A 23,546-nucleotide genomic window follows, 5' to 3' on the forward strand; every position below is an offset into this window, starting at 1 on the left:
GTTTATAACACTTTATAATGTAGTTGTATGCACACATACAAGTTTATTACGTTTAAATGTTGTATTATTTGTCAGCAATTTTAACTTAACTGTTGTAGAAATCAGATATCAAATCACAATGTAGTAAAATACATTTCATTAATAAATGGTAATGGCTGCATACAACTACAATTAGGTGTGTACTGCTTATAAAAACTAGGTAGGGGGATGTAAAACATAGTATACTGTCATGTTTGCATGAACTGCATTGTAGGCCAATATGTAACATGTCCTCCAGTTCTATTAGTATCATTAATAGTGAGATTTTCACATTTTCTTTTAAATGTTTGATCATACCCCCTCCCCCATTTAGAATAATCATTTTATAACCCTGTATTAAGGTTGTTGTTTTTTTAATATATATATAATAATATGTTGTACATACTAGTGAAATCTTGACGTGTTGATAAGTGGTAGTGGTAGTTTAATAATAGAAGCTACTGCAGCTATTTTACATACTTACAGGGCTATTGCAGCTCTCTATAGATCCTAATGGGATCTATACACAAGTAAGGAACCTCAGGGCAACACAACACACACACACACACACACACACACACACACACACACACACACACACACACACACACACACTGACACAATCAATGATGTAGCATTTCATCTAGTCATTTTTTTTATTCATTATTTATTTATAAAAAAAAAATGTTTGAAAAAACGTTTTGTTGTTTCTTTGTACATACTCTCAGACCTGTATCACACCTATGTGTGTGAGCCAAACTGTATCCATAATGTGTACGAGCCAAATTTAAACCTATTAGTTTCTTGTGACTACTTTGTTTGCACTCAACCACCATGTAAATAGTCGAATGCCGCCCAGTCAGATGATTTTATACAACATGAAGCAGAAACCAAGGATTCCCTAGAAAAAACCAAGAGGTAGAAACCTATAACCTTTGACTTTGATTTTTAGCTGTGGCTGAGACTTGTATTAAAGATTTCTTCAGCCAGCTGTTCTCACTCTTTTTGGCCTTTATGTGCTGTGAGTTTGTGAGTGTGTTTGTCTTGTGGATCAGTCTGACATTCGGGTTCTGTTGTGTTTCTCTTGAACTCTGACACTCAGATTCATAAATCATCACCTCCTATCAGTTCATCAGAGTGACACAGCACTTTCAAGGGCAGGAGGTTGGGGTAGGAGGAGGGAAATAATCAGCCCTGCAGAAACAACGACAACAGGGGGGTGTCACAGCTCTGCATGAGGCCAATGGACACATTTCGCTTGGACCATGAGGAGCATGTCCATCCGTGTGACCGGGTGCACCAGAGCACAGGGCGCCTGCGGGTCCAGAAATGTGTTTTTTGGTGTCGCCTCACCAAAGGCTCTGTGTATGACGGCAGCAGGGACTGTGGTAGATGGGAAGTTGAGGGGAAGAAATGGAGGTCAGGGCGCAGGAGACAGAAAGAGAGGTGTGGATGGACGGCTGAGGAGCTTTGAGGAGATCCCTCACACGGGGAAGAATGGCTGGGTCAACCTGCTGAAGTTCTGGAGAGAGGGTTGTTTCAGGCAGCTCCACAAACACATGGAGAGGACCTTCAACGCCCTCGGCCCCATCTACAGGTAAAGGGGGGAAAGTAGAATATTTGTAAATGTCTAAAAAAAGAAAAACACTTGAAAGAACAAGGATGCATTTTGTGAGGAGTGGATCACCTTACGTATGGCAATGATGCTAGACTGAGTGCTGATCATTAATTATGCATGTGAGTTTGCAACATGGCCTTTCTCTGTGTGTGTGTGTGTGTGTGTGTGTGTGTGTGTGTGTGTGTGTGTGTGTGTGTGTGTGTGTGTGTGTGTGTGTGTGTGTGTGTGTGTGTGTGTGTGTGTTGTGTGAGAAGGGAGCATGTGGGCACACACAGGAGTGTGAACATCATGTTACCATCAGACATTGGGGAGCTGTTTCGCTCAGAGGGCCTGCACCCCCAGCGGATGACCCTGCAGCCCTGGGCCACACATCGTGAGACACGACAGCACAGCAAGGGGGTTTTCCTCAAGTCAGTACCACACCTGTGCATATGCATGTGTTATTTCTTATGTAGTGATGCTTCAAATATCTGTGTGGGGGACTATGGGGACTTACCCCCCCTCCGGTCATAAAGTTCATGGTCATGTCTTTATTCGTGAGTTGGTGTTTGATATGACTACGTGAATATAAATGAATGAATTGCTGTCCTTTTATATTGTACAACCAGGCGGATGCCAAATTTGGACATGTTCAAATCCTACAAACATTTTTTTTAATTACAATGTTGTTTCTGTGATTTTGCATCACATTAGAATGAAATTGTGGGATTGTGAGAAATAATAGACAATATCAGTGCAGCAGATGCTGATACAGTATGGCCTTTAATCCTGAGCATATGGTAAAACTGCAGAAAACTTCATGTCCCATCATGTGACCAATAGACTAATTTAGTCTCCTTTGATGGTAAATGTATACATCTGTCAAACTCCACATGCAGTATATAAGACAAACCAAAGCTGAGACAGGTCAGGCTCTGGGAAAAGCCCCATCAGAGCGACAGGCTGTTTTCACAAGCAGAGTATACATATCAGCAGCAACTGTTCTCTATGTGGATGTGAAATGATGCACCTTTAATTCACTAGAAAATACATTATTTGCTTTCACTCACACACATTTTAATGGATTTGTGGTGCTGTACCACTGGTAGAGAGAAACATACCGCAGTTAAATTATGAAGTTTCATTTAAACCTTTGAAAGTTTGGGAGTCTAAATGGGATTCTGGGATTCTCTGTTTCATGTACCACTATCTACTGGGCCCAGAACCCGGAGCGCAAGGAGGCATGGAGCCTCTGGACACAAAATGATTACAAGAAAAAGCCTGCCCACACACACACACACACACACAGACTTTTATCTGGGAGGCACTGTGCTCAGGGTCCAATCACTGTGACCTGTCCATGGTTATGGTAAAGTATAATGTTGAAATTAAAATTAAGACGGAGGTGGGTTGACCAGGGACCTTAGGAATAAATCAGCAGAATACACTGCACATCTGCCTGAGGAAGGTACCGGTAGTTGAGTTTTTCTTTCCAGCACACATTCTTTGCTTCACAGCGACTGAGCAGAAGTGAAACAGGGCAATTTTAATGCCTCGCTCCAAATCTTCTCCCCACAGGAACGGTGAGGAGTGGAGAGCTGACCGTCTGCTGCTCAACAAGGAGGTGATGATGACTGCGGCCGTACAGCGGTTTCTTCCTCTCCTTGATGAGGTGGCCAGGGATTTCTGTCAAATGCTGCGAGCGAGAGTGGAGCGGGATGGAAGAGGAGAGGAGGGGAGGCGCAGCCTGACCATCGATCCCAGTCCTGATCTCTTCCGCTTCGCGCTGGAAGGTCGGAGGTCATCATCCTCACTGATTTATGACCTTTGGTTTCTTTGTGTGTGTTTTTTTTTTCATGCAAATAGAGTGCACAATAATTCCTGTTTTATTTACACTGAGGCCACCGAAGCTTCTGTCTGTTTCTGTCCAGGAGTTAAATGTAGAGAGGCATAAAAGGATGTTGGTCCAGGGGGATGTTTTCTCTTCTGATGGACCTCCGTGTCCTGAGGGAGAGCAGAGTATGGATTAATGTCACCTCCCTCCTATGACAGGCTTTCATTCAGCCTTACTATCAGCCCTTTTGGTTGAGTCACGGTAGCTGACGCAGGCTGTGACAACGTCAGAGACGTTACACAATCTGCAGGAACATCACCTTTTTGATGTGTTCAAAAAGAACTTCCCCTCAATATCTCACTGCTTCTGCTCAGGCTCGTTTTTGTTTCGAAACATTCCCACCTTGCAGACCTGTTGTAAACATATTCTAGATGTAGGAGGTCAAGGAGAACATGCACCTTTAAAAATAGAAACGCCACCAAAGACGATCAAAGCTCCTGCATTCTTTCACCAGGTCTGCTCCTTTCATGTGCCTATCTGCAACGTGCCACATTTACAAGTGTGAATGCTTGTGTGACTCACACTTGTACGCATCTGTTTGAACATGAGAGTGAAGTGAGGGAGACTTGATGACTTTGACTCATACTGATTTGCTCATTAAGGACCACGGCACACCAAGCCAGGTGCTAAGTCTGTGTAGGAATAGACCAGAAACTCTATTACATGTGGTTAATATCACACAAGCATGTGTCATAGCTGATGGATATCATATGTAGTCAGAAAACTGGCTCTCTGTGTGGAGTTAGATTTGAAAAATGCAGGATAATATATTCTTGCTGTCAGAGAGAAACATTTTACCATTAAAAATAACCCATTTTCTGTTTGTTTGACTTTTTTATGCTTTCTGCTGAAGATGTCCAACCCACAGGGCCTTGTTATTATTGAGGTTTAGCTCTGTGTAGTCATCCAGGTCAAGGTGGCAATTATTGATGGAGTTGAAGCACTTGGACTCCTTTACAGTTCTCTCGTCTGAAATGCTTCTTCATTTCTAAAAAGCTGACATGGGAGTCCCAGGTACCAAACCTTTGGTGTGGTTGTCACCCCGGAGGCGAAGTTTAAATCTAAAGTCATAAAATATGAGCATGGAGGTGATATAATTTATTTATTCTATGAATGTTTCATTTCTTCTAGTCAGTTATGTTCTCCATCTGTCCTCCTCCACCCTCCCTCCCTCCAGCCAGTTGCCATGTGCTGTACGGGGAGCGCATCGGCCTCTTCTCCTCCTCTCCCTCCCTGGAGTCTCAAAAGTTCATCTGGGCCGTGGAGCAGATGTTGGCAACCACCCCTCCTCTGCTCTACCTGCCCCATCGCCTCCTGCTCCGCATCGGCGCTCCCCTGTGGACCCAGCACGCCACTGCATGGGACCACATCTTCAGTCATGGTAGACAGAGTTATATTGATTGAATGCATAATGCTAATGGAGACTGTAGTCTACATTTCAGGGCTTATTTCACTGTTTTTGATCAATATAGCCTACTCCTCCTTCATTACTCCCATCTCACTTGACACCATAATCCAAGTCTTCTTTCTTTCTTTCAGCCGACGCCAGGATCCAGAAGGGGTACCAGCGCCTGTCATCCTCCAAGGGTCCAGGGTCTACTACAGCCAGGGCAGCTGGAGACCACTACACCGGGGTCCTGGGCCAACTCATGGAGAAAGGGCAGTTATCTCTGGATCTCATCAAAGCCAACATCACGGAGCTGATGGCCGGAGGGGTCGACACGGTGTGTGTGTGTGTGTTTGTGTGCCTGGTTGTTTTCCCCTGGATACCTCACCCTGACTGTTTCTGTCTTCTCTCTGTAGACAGCGGTGCCTCTGCAGTTTGCTCTGTTTGAGCTGGGCCGCAACCCTGACGTGCAGGAGAGGGTGAGGCAGCAGGTGAGGATGTCGTGGGCCCAGGCTGGTGGTGACCCTCAGAAAGCCCTGCAGGGGGCGCCGCTGCTGAGAGGCACAACCAAGGAGATTCTCAGGTAAAAGAGCCCAGATGCAAAAGAAAAAAACACATTTGTTCTTATTTGTGGGCTCCTGTTTGTTGATGTGACTTTCCTTCAACCTGGAGCAGGAACATCACCTGTGAGTTTTAAATAGAAATAACCCGAGGTGATAGATGATTCAGATCAATAAAGCGTGAAAAACATCATGCACAGATCATAGGAACAGCTTGTCCAAGAGTTTTCTGTTTTCATCAGCAGGCATGTGCTGTCCTCCTCACACCTGAGATGAGAATTGATTTTCAGTAATCCAGAGTTTGTGTTAAAAACTGAGTGAGAAGTCAAAGGTCAGCGTCTGGAAAACATGAATGTGTGTGTCTGTGTGTTTGTTTTGGCTGGTGTCAGGTTATACCCAGTGGGAATCACTGTGCAGCGGATGCCAGTCAAAGATATTGTTCTTCAGAATTACCACGTCCCTGCTGGGGTGAGTTTCTTCCAAATCCTTCATAAATCTGAAATGATCACAGCTGTGACTTTAAACTGCCTTATCTGACGGGGATCATCTCTCCCTCAGACCATGGTCCACGTCTGTCTTTACCCCCTGGGGAGGAGTGCGGAGGTGTTTGAGGATCCGCACCGCTTTGACCCCGGCCGGTGGGGCAGCAGCAGAGACGGAGGAGGTCAAAGAGGAGGAGAAGCGTCAGGGTTTCGCTCCCTGGCGTTTGGGTTCGGGGCGAGGCAGTGTGTCGGGAGGAGGATTGCTGAGAACGAGATACAGCTCTTGCTCATGCATGTGAGTGACAGCAGAGAGGAGAAGGAAAGAGCGGGAGATGAGTAGGAGGATCAAAGAGAGGGATGTGATGCGAAAGGAAAGAAAAGAGTTGGAAAGCCTTGTGTTGAGTTAGGAAGAAGGACAGACTGACAGACTTGTCAGAGGAGCTCAACCAGTGTCTGCTGAGCAGTGGTGGGAGAAGTAGCTACGTTGTCACTTGTTTTTACATAAGTAAAGGCATCAACAACACAATATATTAAGTGGTCCATTATAAGTGAAACTCCTGAAGGTTTTACTGAAGTAGAAGCTCAGACAAAACTCCTGCATATTTGAAAATTAAAACCTTTTGATTTACTAGAAACCAACACTTGTTACTACTATAAGAACCCCAACCCCAAAACAGCTACTGGGTTGTAGCCTACTAGCATAAATTACATTATTAACACTGGTGCAGTCATGTTGGCTGCATTTAACCTTTGTAACCAGTTCCCACATGGAACTTGATTCCTTCAAAAGAGCCACAACATACCACTGATTAGGCACTATTTATAAATGCTTTCTAAGTTGTGATTAGTTGATTTATTAATCGTACACATACATCTTCTACTACTGCTTTATACGTAGATTATGGGGCATTAATAAAAACAGCTGTGTGTTTGCCAGACTGTGGAAAAACATTTTGTTTCTATTTGGGCTCTTAAATTGAAAAGCTCTTAAACGTACACCTGGCCAGTGAACTGTACGACTAATATTCTCCTATAAACTGCTTATTAACATGTTTCACCTTTGTATCAACCAATAGTATCAATAGGCTGCTTTATTATGAGTGGCCACAAGCCAAAATGACTGGGAGCCAACAAGTGTAATCTGTGGAGTAATAATTAAATGAACGTGTCAGATAAATGTAGTGAGGTATCTGACTCAGACATAAGCGTCATATCCTAATATGGAAATACACCTGTAAAGCGTTAGTTTTACAAAATCATACTAAACTATATTCACATTTAATCCACTACTTCTGAGTGTAATATCATTCTGCTTCTTCTCTTCCCCTCTCCTACTCACTCCCCCCCCCCCCCCCCCCCCCCCCCCCACCTTTCTCCCTGTCTAGATCCTGCTGAGCTTCCACATCAGTGTGTCATCCACAGAGGACATCAAAACCAAATACACCCTCATCCTCCAGCCTGAAACTCCACCTAGGATCACTTTCAGCAAGCTCTGACACACACACACACACACACACACACACACACACACACACACACACACACACACACACACACACATGCTTGACATGTTAAATCACACAATATAGCTGTGTTTTCACACAGATTTTTGCTCCCTCATGCTCTCTATATATTCAGTCCAACAATTCATCATCCTGACAAATAAAGATCCAACTCCTCCGTCTGTTGTCTTCATTGTGGATTCAGTTTGCAAACGCAGCGTTAACACTACTGCCCACCAGATGGCGCTGATACTCACGCTAATCTATTCATCTACATTGGACACCTCCTCAGTTGTCAGTCTTGACCCGCTTCACTCATCCAACAGGTTTGTTATTCTCCGCCTTAAGATCTAAATTTACAGTCTTACAGTACTTAACACTGTCTGTGTAGTGTTTTGGCTCTTTAAGGATCCTACTGTATGCAGTGTACCTGATCTTATTTCTGCATCTGCTGCTGTGAAGCAACTGTGTTTTTCTGATCAGATTTGTTTGTTTTTTTGTGGCTGACAAATCTCTCCTGCTGTTTTTGTGTGTGTTCTGTCACTCTTGTTGCCAGATATAAGTCTTAGACTATATTGTCTCCTAATACAGGGAACTCAGGCTGAGATAAAGAACTTATTGTAAAAAACAAACAAACAAATGGGAATAGATTTAGGTATTAATGATACAAAGTGACTTACCGTATGTATTTTCATATTTAAATTTAAACATTTTTTATGGCACCTTTATGCTGAGTATCATTTTATTGCACTTTGGTCCTAATGCGTAAAGCTGACCTTTACACTAGTCTGGTAATTAAGTCCTGTTGCTATTATATCACTCTAGGTGTGTGCTCCTAGATCAGAGGGCTGCAGGGTAAATTTTCTCTAACTCAGGAACAAAGGTCTGTTTGTCTTTTGGCTAACGATTTACACCCTCTGTCAGCCCAGATTCATGTGTAGATACAACAGTGCGGAGAGCAGCTCCTCAAATGACCAACAAGAGACTTGGCGTAAAGTGTGTCAGTGAGGGGAAGACGCATCATCTCTATGAGACACTTCATTTCTCAGAGTCTCACACTTATATAACAGCAGGAATTAGCATTTCATAGTCCTCCAGTACATGAAGTATCTCCCAGTAAAACAGCAACACGCTGCACTGGGTGAATGCAAAGGAGTGATACAGGAAATGAATCTGGAGTTCACAACCTCTCTGACATCAAGAGCAGCAAACTAAATCTGTAATTAACGTCATGATATTTTATAGTAGCCTGCTCAGCTACTACCCTCTAGTATGCCATTCACTGTGTAACATGGAACTAATTACTTATAATTAATTGTTAACAAAACATTTTCATAGCTCACTTAGGTTGCCAGCTAAGCTGTTAATACTTTAACATTATGAAATGCACTTTGTCTATTTAGCTCTTTAATTTATCATGTATATTATTCCAATGGACTCTCAGACCCTCTGGACCAAAACTAATTTCTATCACTGCTTATGCTTTAATTATTGCAAGAAGCCTGTGTGAATGGCTTACTAACATCTATAATTATAAGTGAATTACTTGTTTTTGCTTTCAGCCTTTTAGAAAGTGAGAAACCTTTTCATCAATGACTCAGCAGTGAGGAGCTCTTAAAGCAGAAGTAAGCAGAATGTTTGTGTTAATATAAGTCTTAAATAGTTATATCTTCCGACAGCAATCACTTACATAGAGTGTTTGGTCTGAAACACGGGTCTGTCAGTCACTCTGCTCTGCTGTAAGCCGAGGAGAAAACATCTTGTATACTTCCTTGTATCCTACAAGCTTTATCCAATGAGGAGAGAGAACGGCATGAAGGGCTGTGTGTGCAGCCAAGGGATGCGCATGAATGTGGTGACGTAGGGACGAGGACCAATAGATCCATGACGAGGGCGGGGGCTGCTAACTCCATCGGCTGACAAGAAGTTAGCCAAAACGACCGGATCGCTTACTTCTGCTTTAAACAACCTGGCAACCCAAGAATAGTTCTACTTAAAGTCATAATAACTAACTTTTCCACTTTAAAATCAGACCTATGTGAGACCTGTCTTAAATATTATTGAGTTATGTTCTCCCAGATCTCCCCAGCAACTCTTACACTTACACAAGAGAAAATTTCAGTCACGGTATGTGTCAGTTAGTTGCCTGTAAATAACATGATATGACAGAGTCCAGCATTGTGGTTACTGACCAGAACTTCAATTCTGACTCTCAGTTAGTTAAGTATACTGTTACATATTGTTTGTTTTAAACTGTTTAATTTAATCAGATTAAGGATTTCAGTCTCTTGATTTTAGATTTTAAATTATCAGTGAAAAAGACAGGTTAGCCAGCTGAGCTCCAAGCTGCTGGAGACGTCACGTCCTGTGTCTGACAAAGAGTGTCTTTGAATCTTTTTAGTGGTTTTTTTAGTGACACAGCTTTGCTTGTTCGCTGGTTTCAGTCTCTTGGTCCATTTGTTATGGAAAGACGGACACATCTGCAGACGATCTGGCTGCGGGTAAAAAGTTTCAGAACATCTTGTTCAATATTGAAGAAAGGAAGTTAAGCAGTCTCAGTTACCAACTATTCCTGAAGGCTTTTTTTTATTTATTTGAATGGTGACAGTGAGAGAGACGAGAGATGGGACAGTCAGTGTTAGAGTGAGGAAATGAAATGCTGAGGGTTGACTTAAGCCTTTGTAGCAGGTATGTGCTCTAACAGGTGAGTAATGATGGCACTCACACTGAGTCATTATCATTTGATCATGTTGTCTAAGAACGTCAATCAACTTTCAAACAATTAGTTCTTTATTGACTTATTGTTTAAGCACAATATACAAAGAGTGGAAAGTAGTGCAGAAAACCAGTTCCTGGTTTGAGACCGATAGTGTGTCAGTTTGAGGTCAGCATTACAATTACATAATCTGCAGCGGTGTCACTGTAGTGCACCCTGATAGTTTAGTGTCATTCCTGGTCTATTGACATAAACCATAGACCTTTTTTTTTTTTTTTTTTTTCCATTTTTAGCTTCCCCCTGACCCAGTCAGCTTTGTCCACCTGCACTAACTCAGCATAATCGCCCGTCTGTTGCAAGCAATGGAATCACTCCAAATGGTGTGAGTGGGAGGGGAAATGAGGGGGGAGCAGAGGGGTCGGGGGTAAAAAATTAATGAAAGAGGCAGAACTAGGCTTGTTCAGGTGACACAAGACTTTGAGATCCTCCGGTGCAACAAGTGAGCACAGGGAAGGACAAAGACAGAGGAGGAAATCTGGATACAGAAAGAAAATCCAAGAAAGCCTGAAATAAACCAGTAAAGGAGGAGGAACAGTCAAGTTTTATTTAATAATGGACAGTTCAAACAGAATGGGTGAGTGAACTGAGAACATTTGGCAGAGTTACAGCGAATTTTGTATATTTTTCAAACTTCAAATGTTGTCAAGAATCCATGATTTACCTATAGCTTGTTGGTTCATGCTTTATGTACAGAGAGTGGCTGATATTGTCATTCTCCAATAGCAGTCAATATAGGCAACATTAAATTATTCATATCCTGTGCATGGGTCATTTTCCCGCTTTAACTACCAGGTCAAATCATGCCTTACTGTGTCTTTTGTCTTTTCAACGTCAGTAGAGTTTGACAAAATCTGCTCTCTTATGTCAGGTTCACTGGTTCACCTGCACACACACACTGACCTCATGTCGGTATATGACCCACCGCAAACAGGTCATTCCTAGAACATTGTGGCCACGCCCATGTCCTGGTTCACCTTTCTTATCATTCGTTAAGGTCGTGCATTATATTTTGCAACATCTGGGCCTTTGACCTAAAGTGTGAGTTATTTTTAGTCAGCCTCTCAGTAACAAGTACCTGTATATGAGTGGATGATCATGTGGGTGTGTGTGTGTGTGTGTGTGTTTGCAGGTGTATGCGTGCGTGTGTGTTTCCATGTATACACTCTGGGATGTGTCAGAGGGGGATCTCAGTGGGACACGTAATGATGTGTGCAGCAGTGCGGCAGAACTGGGTCACAGTGAGGTGGAAAGAGAGAGAAAAAGACACAAAGAGGAAGAGGGAGAAAACAGTGGCAGGATGGAGCTGTGCATTTTCACATAATCCTGCAAAAACCTCTAGTCACAATTTTCACGAAGGAATTTCTGATGCACCTTCTAAGCTCTGGGATTTGGAGAAAGTAGCAATAGTAGTATAAATTGATACCATGACAACGTTGGTTATCAAGCTGCATTGACACGGTAACAAATAAGCAATTACTAACAAATCAATCAAAAATATCCTTTGTTTTCTTCCCTTTTCCTCCAAAATCAATTTATTAAAATATCCCCTCCTCTCTTTTCTCTTCCTCCTTTCTTCCTCCCTTCTTCTTTCCACTTCTTCGTCCTCACCTCTTGACTCCTGTTGTGCTGTTAGCACCGACCTTGTCCGTCAGGCTCTCCTCTCTCGTCCCCTGTGCAGAAATTGCAGGCTTGACTGACTGTGACATCCTTGAAAATGGATGCCATTGTACTGGCTTAGAGCCCTCAGCCAGGTACCACAATGCTTAGCACGAGAGGCACAGGCTCCATTTACCGGTCTGTGCTCTTGGTTTTTGAGCAGCAATAGTCAATGGTGATGTCACTGTGATGAAGGGGATTACAGTCTGGTATCATCCCTGTCAGAGGTTTAAGATGAAAAAAGGGAAAGATGAAAAAATGTTGTTGTTTTTTTTTAGGTAGATGAAATATGCTTGTTGGTAGAAAAATAACGCAGCAAATGAAAAGTCAAGGGCTCAGCAAAGTTATCTCACTTCATCCTGGGGAAATGAAATTTCTTTGGTAGATGTATCATTGGGAGTCATTGAATATCTGCACCAACCTTCAAACCAATCTGTCCAATAGTTTTTGAGGTCGGGACCAAAGTGGTGAACCACCCAAACAATAACATGACTTTGCTCTCTTTTCACACAATGATAGCTCAACAGTTATCAACATGATAGATGACTGGACACTTGAACATTAAAGCTGTGATAATCATAATCCTTCTATTAGCTCCACAGCTCATCCTTTTGTAGACGTTGCAGGCGTCTGGAGCCAGTGACACTTGACATTGGCTGGACAGGTCATCTCAGTCTCAATCTGAGTCAGTCTCAAGTCTCAGTCAGTATGTAATGTGAATTTTTTAAAGCATTTCTCAGCTCGTAGTTTTGTTTTTCCGGTCAGTCTTTAACATTTTGTTTTACTCTCACCACTCTGAGTTTCCATCAGCAGCTGTCATCAGTGAGAAAGGTCTAGCTGCTGTGCTCTACATGCCCTGTGCCAAATGGCAGAAAGACAAAGCTAGCAACACATTTGTGAGCGTGTTAGCAGCTTAAAACCAACATATTTCCCTCAAAAAACAAATAAATAAATAAATAAGAGCTAGAAGGAGAGTGGATATTGGACCACATAGAAAGTAATGTAGCCCTGTGTCTGCTGGAGGAGCAATGTTTCCCAACCTGAGCTGTGACAACCTTGTAAGTTAATGTAGTTGTGTTTACAGCTCGCTGAATTTCCCCCAGTGACTACAAACTCAATTGAAAACTCACATAACCACTAAACAGTCATTGCCTAAAAAATTAGTCCCCTGTGTTATTTTTTGTTTATTTCCTAAATGAAAATTCAGTCCATTCATCTGTCTCTTTGTTCACAGAGAGTGTGTTGGCGCTGAGACTCCCAGGATGGAGGAGAACATGTAGCTCCTACACTGACAGACTGAGCAACAACAAAACACAGTCAAACCAGCCTCCTTTCAGTTTCAGTGTCTTTTCAGAGAATGGAAGATGGCTCTGTTTTTCTTCATTCATGTGCCAGTTGGGAGGGGCATGATATTTCATTAAACTGTGTGTGGAATCTAAATCTTTTGAGTCTTGCAAAATGGCTTTATAAAGAACCGCAGATGTGGAGACCTCCTGTCTTCATTTGCTTTAAATGTCAGTTTAAAATATTTTACACATATTTACTCTATATGTTGCACTGAGTTCAGCCTTCCCCAGTCAATTACCAGCTACATTTCCAACGTGGATGCTGAATGTCACACCCATAATATCCATGACCCCTTCACATTGTATTGTCAGGTCAATGTGTTCTGTGTTTCTAATGTGTTTCCTCTACTATGACTCAACATTTTCAATCAGCTTTGATCAGCTTTGTACTTTGCTCTTACAACACACACTAGACGTGTTTTTCTCCTCCTTCACCATCAAGTGTTTCTCTGCTCAAGGTGTTTCGTCAGTTTATACTCACAGGTGGAGTAGGAAGTAGAGTTTTCCTGACACACGCTGTCTTCACTCCGCTGACAACATTTCTCCGTCACTATAGCTTGTATCAGGCGCTACTCAGAGGTGATGACTCTGCCGGACTCTTTCATCCAACGCCAGCAGCTGGACGCCAGCATGGCTGACACCTTCCTGGAACATCTCTGTCTGCTGGACATCGACCAGGAGCCAATCACAGCGCGCAACACCAGCATAATCTGCACCATCGGTGAGTGTGACTGACAACCAGTTGCAGACAGCGAGTCTCAGTTTCAAGTTTGTTTTCTGGCAACAGTTGTATGTCATCGCTGGCTCCCTGTCACATGGCCAGCTCCTGTGTGCTGGGTGTTGGCAGGGTCTGATTCTTGGCTGTGGTGCTGTTCAGCTCTTGCAGTTTTTCTTCTGGCCAGAAAAAGAGAGAGAATATTTGGAAGGCAGTGTAATGTACAAATAGCCTCGTACTTCTTCAGAGCTGTGATTCCCAAGATTGCAGCTTGATCCACTGATAATCTGCTAATCAGTTTCTTGACTACCGTAATATGATATCAGAAAATGTGACCCCCAGCCCATTTCTTTTTCTCTGGTCCAAACCCACATTTCCAAATTTCTTATTTTTATTTTATTAGCAGTCCAGCAGCAACCAAAGAGACTCATTTCATTTCACAAAAAACAAAGAAAGAAGAAGCATCATTGAACAATCAAGATGTTATGTAATGATCTGTCAGTAAACGTAATGTTTCATGTCAGGTTTGATGGAAAATGTCTGTTCTCTTCATGCACTTCCTTTCAGGTCCTGCTTCCCGATCAATCCCCAAACTCCAGGAGATGATCAAAGCAGGGATGAACATTGCTCGTCTGAATTTCTCTCATGGCTCACATGAGGTATGTGGCCACCTCAGTATTCATGTCTACGTCTGTTTATACCCTTCCTCACACAGAACTGACACACACATGGCTTCACCTTTCATTCAGTCATGCATTGATTGTCTGTCTCCCTACTTTTGTCCATCAGTACCATGGTGAAACCATCAAAAACATCAGAGAGGCAGTGGAGACAATCATCTCTGACCCTTTGTATTACCGGCCGGTTGCCATCGCCTTGGATACGAAAGGTCCAGAGATCCGCACAGGATTAGTGAAAGGGGTGAGAGAGTTACGCTTGATGTATTCAACGCTCTAAACGAAATCAACCAGTCACACGCTGCCAGATGTTGAGAGGTGCAGGAAATATGTTGCTGCTTTGTGCAGTGAATACCTTTTTTTGGAATGAAAACTATTTGTTGGCATGTTCTCATTTTCCTCTTCAGCATCTTTGGATTGTGTTGTTCTTTGTGATGCTCTTGTGTACCGTCTGCTTTGCCGAAAAAATGACTCTAAGCTGTTGGAAATCTCTTCGTGCTTTGATTATCTTACAAAATGCTCTGCATGACATGCAGGCTGCACACTGACTGAGGCTCGCTATGTCTCCTCAAGTCAGTTTAGCAGCTTAATTGGAAGATGAAGTGGAGTTACTAGCGTCAGTGTTATATAATTGGATATTTGTAATCATTACGATGTATTTTTACCAGCTAATTTCTCATGACAATGCCATCCATATCACAGTAATGTAATTGACGGGAAGGATACAAATTATTGCAAAACATTACAAACCAAGTACACATACACACAATTGTTTCAAACTGGAAAATAAAGCAGCAGCAGAAGAGCTCAGCAAAGCATTTGACATATTTTTGTGACAGTTTTAACCTTATACGGGTCAAAATCTGTCACTTCATCATTGTCACTGCTGCTCAAAATGAATTTCCAGAACTATCTGACTACAAACGTTGAAAAACAAGCTGGCGGCAGAGGATCAGTGAGGCTTAAAGCAAACAGACAGTGGTTAGAGTTGGATCAAGCAGGTTTCAGTCTGGCTGGGTTGTAGGATGTGGTTTTGCAACAGCAAACAGAGACAGATTCTTTCTCAGGATTGGAACATCAATATTTGGGTTTTATTGTTGATGTGAGCTTCATTGATTTTTCTGTATTTCATGTTTACCAATAGAAGCACATCAGCGTACTACTGTAATGTGACATGACATATTGTAATTCGGTGATTTTTCTAAACATTGTCATTGTGACCGATATGCAGTGCAGTTAGAGGCTTGGCAGTAACACCTCTTCCACACTGATCCCACCTGCAGAGAGGATTTCCTTGAAACAGCTACAGTGTTGACGCATACATGATAACACCTTCCATTGGTTTTTTCGAAACTAGTGTGTTGACTGAAAAATGCCTTTTAATGAACTGAGTGAACTGCTTATCTTAAAACTCACATAGATAATGAGCCTTGCCTTCACAAACGTGTTGATAAAGGAGAGATAATAATAGTGTTTGCTTAAAGGAAGCATCCGTGTCTTTGTGTGTGTTTGAACAGAAAGTGGAGGAGGAGGTGGAGCTGAAAAAGGGCAGCCATGTTCGGGTGGTGACAGCAGAGACCGACAAAGACAAAACAGATGGAAAGATTATCTGGGTGGACTATCCCAACCTGCCCCAAGTCATCACAAAAGGAGGAAAGATCTACATTGACGATGGCCTCATTGGACTCAAAGTCACAGCGACAGGTAAAACAACACATAGCTGCAGAAAGCAAAGGGCCTACCTGTCACACATCAGATGTGTTGACAAGGTTATTTTCTTTTGCTTGAGCTTTGCCTATCTCTGTAGGTGTGATTTATGTTTTATTGATTTTGCGATCTATTAATCTTTGAAAAGTATGGATAAAAAAACCTACTATGTATGTACACTGTTCTTGTGTGCACATATAGTACATAACTGAAGACGTACCGCACATGTCACATGCACACGCTGATACAAAGATACGGATCCACGATGTATACATACACACTCATGCCACAAATATTAAGTGTCCTGCTTTCCATAGATCCCTGTCTTCCGTTATTACACCTTATTTAACTTAATATGCTGCATTTTATTTGTCCTACTCTTTATTTTGTTGCAGAATTATAATATTTCATATTATATTATGATCCTCAAATGGTCGTACAGTGATTTGCCCCATCTTTCATTGTTAAAGGGGAACCTCGCTTAGCTGATGGTTTCCTTTGGATTCTTCCATCATTGGCCTCTGCACTATTACAGTATGCTGGGTCATATCTGGACATCTAAAACTCTTAACTTTAAAAATCCCACATACATCATAAACCATCCTAATAAGTCTTTAAGGTTTCCATTATTCTGTATTACTGCCTGCAAAACGAACCCCTGCTTTCATCACATTGACTTTTAGCTTATAGTGACCTAGAGTTAAGACAAACGACAACAAAAGTATTTTCCCTGTCCTCAAGGTCAAGGTTTTTTGAAACACTGACAGATCTAGTTGTGCAGGATAGGATCCAAACTTGAATGGTTATTTATATTGACCTCGCTCATTTTCCTCTCCTCCTCCTCCTCTTTGACCTTTGACCTTTGCAGGCCCTGACTGGGTGGACACGGTGGTCGAGGCTAGCGGGGTGCTCTGCAGTCGGAAAGGCGTCAACCTCCCTGGCTGTGACCTGATTGGCCTGGACGCGGTCAGCGAGCGAGATGAGGCTGACCTGAGGTTCGGTGTGGCCCAGGGCGTCGATATAGTGTTCGCCAGTTTCATCCGCTCGGCCCAGGATGTCAAGGCTGTGCGGCGAGCTCTGGGGCCACACGGACGAGATATCAAAGTGATCAGCAAGGTGGAGAGCCGGCAAGGCGTTCAGAAGTGAGTCACATAAAAATGCCTCTGAATTTAAACCATCTTGGCGCAGTTATTTTGAGCGAAACAGTAGCTGAAGGCAGTGAATCTTTCATAATGAGGCTGTGACATGACTTATAAATCCACCACGGTTGGCAGTCTGCCCCTCCTGTGGACAGCCAGCTGGGATGGATGGATGGACATATGTCAGCTCTGGATGTTACACATCTATGATAAGCAATCTGTGTGGTTGTCCATAAGTTATAGCTTACACTTAATACATCCAACACAATTTATGTAACAACTTTCTCATCTCCATTACTTATCCCTTGCTTTCTCTACTGCTCTATGTTTAACTACGGCTTTAATTCAAATGTTTGTTTGTTTTAAATCTGATTATAAAGATTATATTTCACATGATAATGATGATGATGTGTTCAACATGTCCACTGTGTAAATCTGTGTCCTCATCACCGCCTCCTGCTTTCACAAAGATTTCGATTTTGCACAGATGATTAAGGACTTACACTGATCACAGTGCGACATTGTGCTCAGTGTTTATAAGATCCACAGACAATTCACAAATCCCTGTTTTTACACATTTAGACCTGCTTTTAAAGGTGCTCTGATTAATGCTCAGAAGCCAGAAGTGCTGCTGTTGTTTTGTCCTCTCTGCCTCTGCTGTCTGGTCTCTGCTCACTCCTCTCTCTCTCTCTGTGTGCTCTTTTCCTCCTCTCTGTCTCTCTGTCTCTCTCTTTTTTTTAAACCCAAACAACCAATCCTTCCCCTCCTCACCCTCCCTTCAACTCTGTCTGTCAGTTTTGAGGAGATCCTTGCCGAGAGCGACGGCGTGATGGTTGCCAGGGGCGACCTGGGGATCGAGATCCCAGCGGAGAAAGTCTTCATCGCTCAGAAGATGATGATTGGGCGCTGCAACTCTTCCGGCAAGCCCGTCATCTGTGCCACACAGGTCAGAGCCGGACACACAAACACACACACACGCACAAACACAGACAGGGATGGAGGTCTGATGAAATATGCAAATTTAGACTCTAACCACAGTGTTAGCCAATGAAATGTCAAATGGTTCAGAGAGTAAACTAACATTAAATCCTAACAGGCACACATTAACGTTACACGCCTGCATAATGTATTCACACACACACATACACACTCACTTGTCCAGTAAATTCACCCTCCAAAACACACGCATACACATACACACACATTGCAGGCACACTCCTGCAGCCATGTTGAGTCATGGTGCTATATCTTGTTTATGCTACAGCTCTTGACTCGGAGTGACAGTGTTATAGCAGGTTTGCTACTCCAGACCTGGGCCCACAAACAACACCCACACACAAACACTTATCAGCATTAGTCGCAGCTTCTTAACTACTACAAAAATGGGGTCTCTCAGGCAACGCTGCGAGCTATCTCATTTTCCAACTGTCTGCCTTGCTTATCGAGTCGTAATACTGAGTCTCCGGCATGCCAATAATGATCTCACAAAGTCATACTCGCCTGCCTCAGTCTAAATTATCTCTCATTTCTCCTCCACTGCTGTCCATCCATCCACAAAGCCATTACCTCCCCTCACCCCACCCTCTCTAAAGCCTGTGTGCATCAGGGCACAGTCACTCTCTGACCAAAAAACCTGACATGTAAAGATGCAAAATGTCTTATTATTGATTGATTAATTGACCAGATCCATTTGCAGTGCCCGATGGAGTCATTTTGACTGTGGTAATGAGACTAATGTAAAGCTAATCCTTTATGTGTGTGTGTTTGCAGATGCTGGAGAGCATGGTGGCCCACCCACGGCCAACTAGAGCAGAGAGTAGTGATGTTGCCAACGCCGTGCTGGATGGAGCCGACTGTGTAATGTTATCTGGGGAGACCGCCAAGGGACTGTTTCCTGTGGAGGCAGTCGCAATGATGCACTCGGTGTGTGTTTCTGTGTGCACATGATGTCCACTCTGTTACATCTGACTTAGTGCCCCGTGATAACTCTCTCTCTCTCTCTCTCTCTCTCTCTCTCTCTCTCTCTCTTTCTTCCCTCCTTTCTCCCCCCAACTCTCGCTCTCTGTCTGTGTGTCTCAGATCTGCAGGGAGGCAGAAGCGGCCATTTACCACCAGCAGCTATTTGAGGAGCTGCGTCGCCTCACTCCTCTGTCCTCTGACCCCACAGAGGTCACGGCCATCGGAGCTGTGGAGTCCTCCTTCAAATCCTGTGCCGGGGCCATCATAGTCCTCACCACCACTGGCAGGTGAGAGTAACGACTAGAGTGTCATTATTGGACAATTCTGGATTCATATTCATTGATCTTTTTTTTTTTTATATTCTTTTTTTGTACATTGATACCACTATTATGTATGTTGCTACAATTAACATGTACATCATTTTAATGTGATCTTTAGAGGTGCATGTTACTGTAATAGATTTGTTACTGCATAGTTAACTTGGTGCTCCTGTAGTTTCATACAGTATGTACTGTGCATACCTCATGGTAGTAATCTTCTCATCTAACTCTCAGCGATAAAGCAATTTATTTCCTAAAATGTCATCCGAAGGTAATATCGTGGTTATGACAAATAATCTGTAATTAAGGTATGAACAGGATTAGGCTGAACTGAAACTCTTGGTTTGAATTAGGGGAAACAATGTGACTGTTTCTTCCACATAGAGGACACATTACAACACAATAAAGGTTGGTGTTGGACACAAACTGTACGGTGCTAAATCATCCAATTTAAATGTCATTTCTTGGAATACACTCCAATTCATTCACATACTATGTAGACCATTACTGTAGGCTAATCCCTGTCAGTGTTAGACCCATGTAAACACAATTTCAGTCACAGTTTGGGATTTTCTCGCTTTTATTCAGTGTGAATAATGAGAGCTCTTTAAAGGTTGCAACAACAGATGTTAGTCTATCCCCAAGCAGAGCTGCAGACTGAATATTACAGCTCTGCTTTCTGCCTTTTGCGTCCTCAGGGGCAGAGTTATGTTGACTATAATGTTTATCGTGCTATTGCACTTTATGTACTTGTTTGACTGGTGCTTTGTAAAGTAACTCCCCTTCCTGCCACAACAACAGTCTCTCTTTAAACACACACACACACACACACACATATACACACAAGTGTTTTTGTACTGTGCTTAACATCATACCTGTGACGTGTATTACTGTTAACTACTGAGTGCAGACTGTGGATCAAGATGGTAAAAGTCCTCTGGCTGCTGTTTCATTAACAACAATCATGACATGACGTCTTCTTTTAATTTAATGGGAAAGCACCACCATCATCACAATATCAAATCTATCACTAGACAGATGCTCGTCCCAGAGATATTGATCGTCTCTACCAAGGGATACTGAAGCTGTTGTGGAAACTCACAGTGTCTCTCTCAGACATCCCATCTGTGGAAACTTTGTTCCTGTGTGTCAGCAGTGGTAATTTACTTTCCATCCTCATCCCTCGTCCTCCTTGTCTCTGCAGATCGGCACATCTCCTGTCCAGGTACCGCCCTCGCTGTCCTATCATCGCAGTCACCAGAACTCCTCAGGTACAGTCAGTCCGCTCCCATGAGCTGAATAATAAAACTGTCTTTGTGTTGACTAGCGGTGCATTTTGTCCTGCCAGAAACATGTCTTAATTGTTGATGACTCACACATTTCAAAACAAAACAACGTGTGAAGCAGTCAGGATTTACTCTCCCTGAGTCTCTGAGTGAGACACTTTATGGGAGTGTAGTTTAGTTTTATGGATCTTTCTACAGAGATGTATTTAAAACATGTGTCACAAACTGGTTTAAAGTAGGTCGTTGTCACCTGTGACTTTAAAATCATGTGGAGTTAATCCGCATAAGACCCCCTCACCCCCCTCCTCTGTCCCACACACACATCTTATATGCTTCATGTGGAGGTCAGAGGTCAGAGTCAGACTCAGAGCAGCACATCTGGCCCTGGTCCAGCAGTGGGCTGCGGTTAGTGCAGGAGCGTGACCCCACTTATGACAACACCAGTGACCTAAAGGCAGCCTGTGCACGGACATGTTCAGCCAACGTTTTTAGTTTATACTTCAGTGTATGTTAATATAAGTGGATATGTTGGCCTGATGGTGATGCTAAAGGAAAGTGTCTGACAAAGCGTCCAAAATAGGAAGGCTTCATCTACTGGGGAGTGTAAATGTTTTGTCTGATATCAAATTATTTATTCACTGTGCACAAGTGATGATTTTGGCCCACAGGTTGTGTTTTGCAAAAAACAAATTACACTGTGCAAATGCAGCAGAATTTGGAAATGTAGTTGCCCAGATTTTTCAAACTGTGGCTCCATGTATGATGAAATCTAGACTGGACATGCCCCAGTCATGTCATTTTAAGATGCTCCAGATATGATCTAGAGTCTTGAAGAACCTAGAAAGGATATCTGTGAAGTCTTTGGGTTGATATACTGAATATGCACAACACATTTAAAGCAAGTCCAGTCTTTCTTCTTGAGGTGACCTTGTAGATAAAAACACCAGGAAAGTGTCAGACATTTGTTCGAATGGTTTCGAAAATGTTTAAGTCATAGTAATTAGTATATAGGGTTTTATTTTACTGCATCATCAAAATGAATAATCACATAAACTTTTAACTAATCACTAATTCATATCCACAGTTGTGAGAAGGGGTCAGCTAGATGGTGCATTTACACAGAAGGACAGACAGACATTTAGCGTCATATCCCATCTCAAATAGAAAAAAATAATATCCAACTCTAGCTAAAATTTTAGTAATTAATCAAAATGAAAGATTCACTGTGAAACTAAACCACTACTGTATGTCCCCCTCCTCCTCCTCCTCCTCCTCCTCCTCAGGTGGCCCGTCAGTCCCAGCTGTTAAGAGGAGTGTTTCCTGTCCTCTTCCACCCTCTGCCTGCTCCTGTCTGGGCCGACGATGTAGACAACAGGGTTAATTTTGGCATGGACATAGGTTAGTGTGTATGTGTATGTGTATGTGTATGTGTATGTGTGTGTTTTGCTTGTCTTACTGTGTGCATCCATTAGCCTGCTTAGTTACATGCTATGATACTGTCTCACCCACACCACCTCTCTGTCTCCACAGGGAAAGCACGAGGCTTCTTCAAGCCAGGCGACATGGTGATCGTGGTGACGGGCTGGATCCCGGGGTCCGGTCACACCAACATTATGAGGGCCGTCAGTGCTGAGTAACAACCTGATCTGACCTGGACCCTCAGTCTGACTGACATGTTGACCAGACAGTGTTAGAGCTTTCACCACCTGGAAATCAAAACCACCGTCACTGATAAATTGAAAAAAAACATCTGGTCCCATTAATGTTCAATTTGTGTATAAGTTGTATTATTGATGACTCCCTTCAAATAAAACTTGAATTTCATTCATGTTTTCCTGTTCACATCAGGACTGAACCTGCACTAATTGAGCCATCCAGCTTCTTCCTCTCATCTCCCTTTTTTTGAGTTATACTGAGTTAAACATGAATCTTGTCTCTTTGCTGCCCATTGTATACAAGCAACTCATTATTGGCAGACTGTATATAATTTGGAGATAAGGCTTTCATTTTTGTCCAAGCTCTGAGCTTATCTCCATGACAGTGCACTTCTTTTGGCTTTATATGAGCAGAGCCGGGAGATGCAGAGACGACGGGTATTAGACTACACGTCCTTTTGTCCACTGAGATGACCCAGATGCCCACATCTGTATACTGTTCTCCCATAAACTTAATTATATCTGCTCCAGTGTAGGGCTTACTCATGTCTGATGATCTTCTACGTGACGTCCTTGCCTGTCTTCTGCAGGCATCCTCCTCCTTCAGTTTGTCCTCTCCAGCCCTAGTGTGGCTTCAGTCCTCCTCTTGTGGTTTATTTTAACCTTTTTCTGCCACTAAAAGCCACTTTCACACAAACCGAGCACTGGAAATATATATTTATATTTGATATAATTGTCTGACTTCCCGGCAATTTATCTTTCACACACATTAGGCACTTTTATCTTTATACTTCCAAGTTTGGAGTGTGGTTAGATTGCTATTATTATTGATGCATTAATTATGAAGCCATCTAATTTTATAGCTGCTTG

General features: G+C 42.7%; 2 protein-coding genes across 4 annotated transcripts; both read left to right on the top strand.

Annotated features, from left to right (window-relative positions):
• Positions 1-1,214: 1,214 nt before the first annotated feature.
• cyp11c1 (cytochrome P450, family 11, subfamily C, polypeptide 1) lies at positions 1,215-7,528 on the top strand. Its single transcript, XM_085801378.1, has 9 exons — positions 1,215-1,615; positions 1,891-2,046; positions 3,194-3,408; positions 4,687-4,890; positions 5,049-5,233; positions 5,313-5,479; positions 5,846-5,924; positions 6,015-6,233; positions 7,324-7,528. The coding sequence occupies exons 1-9, from the start codon at positions 1,284-1,286 to the stop codon at positions 7,432-7,434; spliced, it is 1,668 nt and encodes a 555-aa protein (XP_085657504.1). The 5' UTR covers positions 1,215-1,283; the 3' UTR covers positions 7,435-7,528.
• A 163-nt stretch (positions 7,529-7,691) lies between these two features.
• pklr (pyruvate kinase L/R) lies at positions 7,692-22,770 on the top strand. 3 transcript variants are annotated; one of them, XM_085801381.1, is made up of 12 exons: positions 7,692-7,766; positions 13,775-13,939; positions 14,501-14,592; positions 14,723-14,854; positions 16,128-16,314; positions 17,186-17,459; positions 18,252-18,402; positions 19,227-19,379; positions 19,536-19,702; positions 20,940-21,006; positions 22,305-22,419; positions 22,552-22,770. In XM_085801381.1, exons 2-12 carry the CDS (start codon positions 13,801-13,803, stop codon positions 22,656-22,658), a joined length of 1,584 nt encoding a protein of 527 aa, XP_085657507.1. In that variant the 5' UTR covers positions 7,692-7,766; positions 13,775-13,800; the 3' UTR covers positions 22,659-22,770. The 3 variants fall into 3 exon arrangements, with proteins under 3 accessions (XP_085657507.1, XP_085657506.1, XP_085657508.1); XM_085801380.1 differs by lacking the exon at positions 7,692-7,766 and adding an exon at positions 10,527-10,790; XM_085801382.1 differs by lacking the exon at positions 7,692-7,766 and adding an exon at positions 11,854-11,967.
• Positions 22,771-23,546: the final 776 nt, after the last annotated feature.

This window comes from Trachurus japonicus, chromosome 16, assembly GCF_045865225.1.
Source record: "Trachurus japonicus isolate A0001 chromosome 16, Traja_1.0".
NCBI lineage: Eukaryota > Metazoa > Chordata > Actinopteri > Carangiformes > Carangidae > Trachurus > Trachurus japonicus.

What these genes read in the sequence shown, in the direction of transcription:
- cyp11c1 (XM_085801378.1), top strand. Translation starts at nt 1,284, where the DNA reads ATGAGGAGCATGTCCATCCGTGTGACCGGGTGCACCAGAGCACAGGGC. An exon ending in TGGCCGGAGGGGTCGACACG is followed by an intron (nt 5,234 to 5,312) that starts GTGTGTGTGTGT and finishes TTCTCTCTGTAG; the next exon opens with ACAGCGGTGCCTCTGCAGTT. An exon ending in TACAGCTCTTGCTCATGCAT is followed by an intron (nt 6,234 to 7,323) that starts GTGAGTGACAGC and finishes CTCCCTGTCTAG; the next exon opens with ATCCTGCTGAGCTTCCACAT.
- pklr (XM_085801380.1), top strand. Translation starts at nt 10,769, where the DNA reads ATGGACAGTTCAAACAGAATGG. An exon ending in TCTCTCATGGCTCACATGAG is followed by an intron (nt 14,593 to 14,722) that starts GTATGTGGCCAC and finishes TTTGTCCATCAG; the next exon opens with TACCATGGTGAAACCATCAA. An exon ending in AGCCGGCAAGGCGTTCAGAA is followed by an intron (nt 17,460 to 18,251) that starts GTGAGTCACATA and finishes TCTGTCTGTCAG; the next exon opens with TTTTGAGGAGATCCTTGCCG.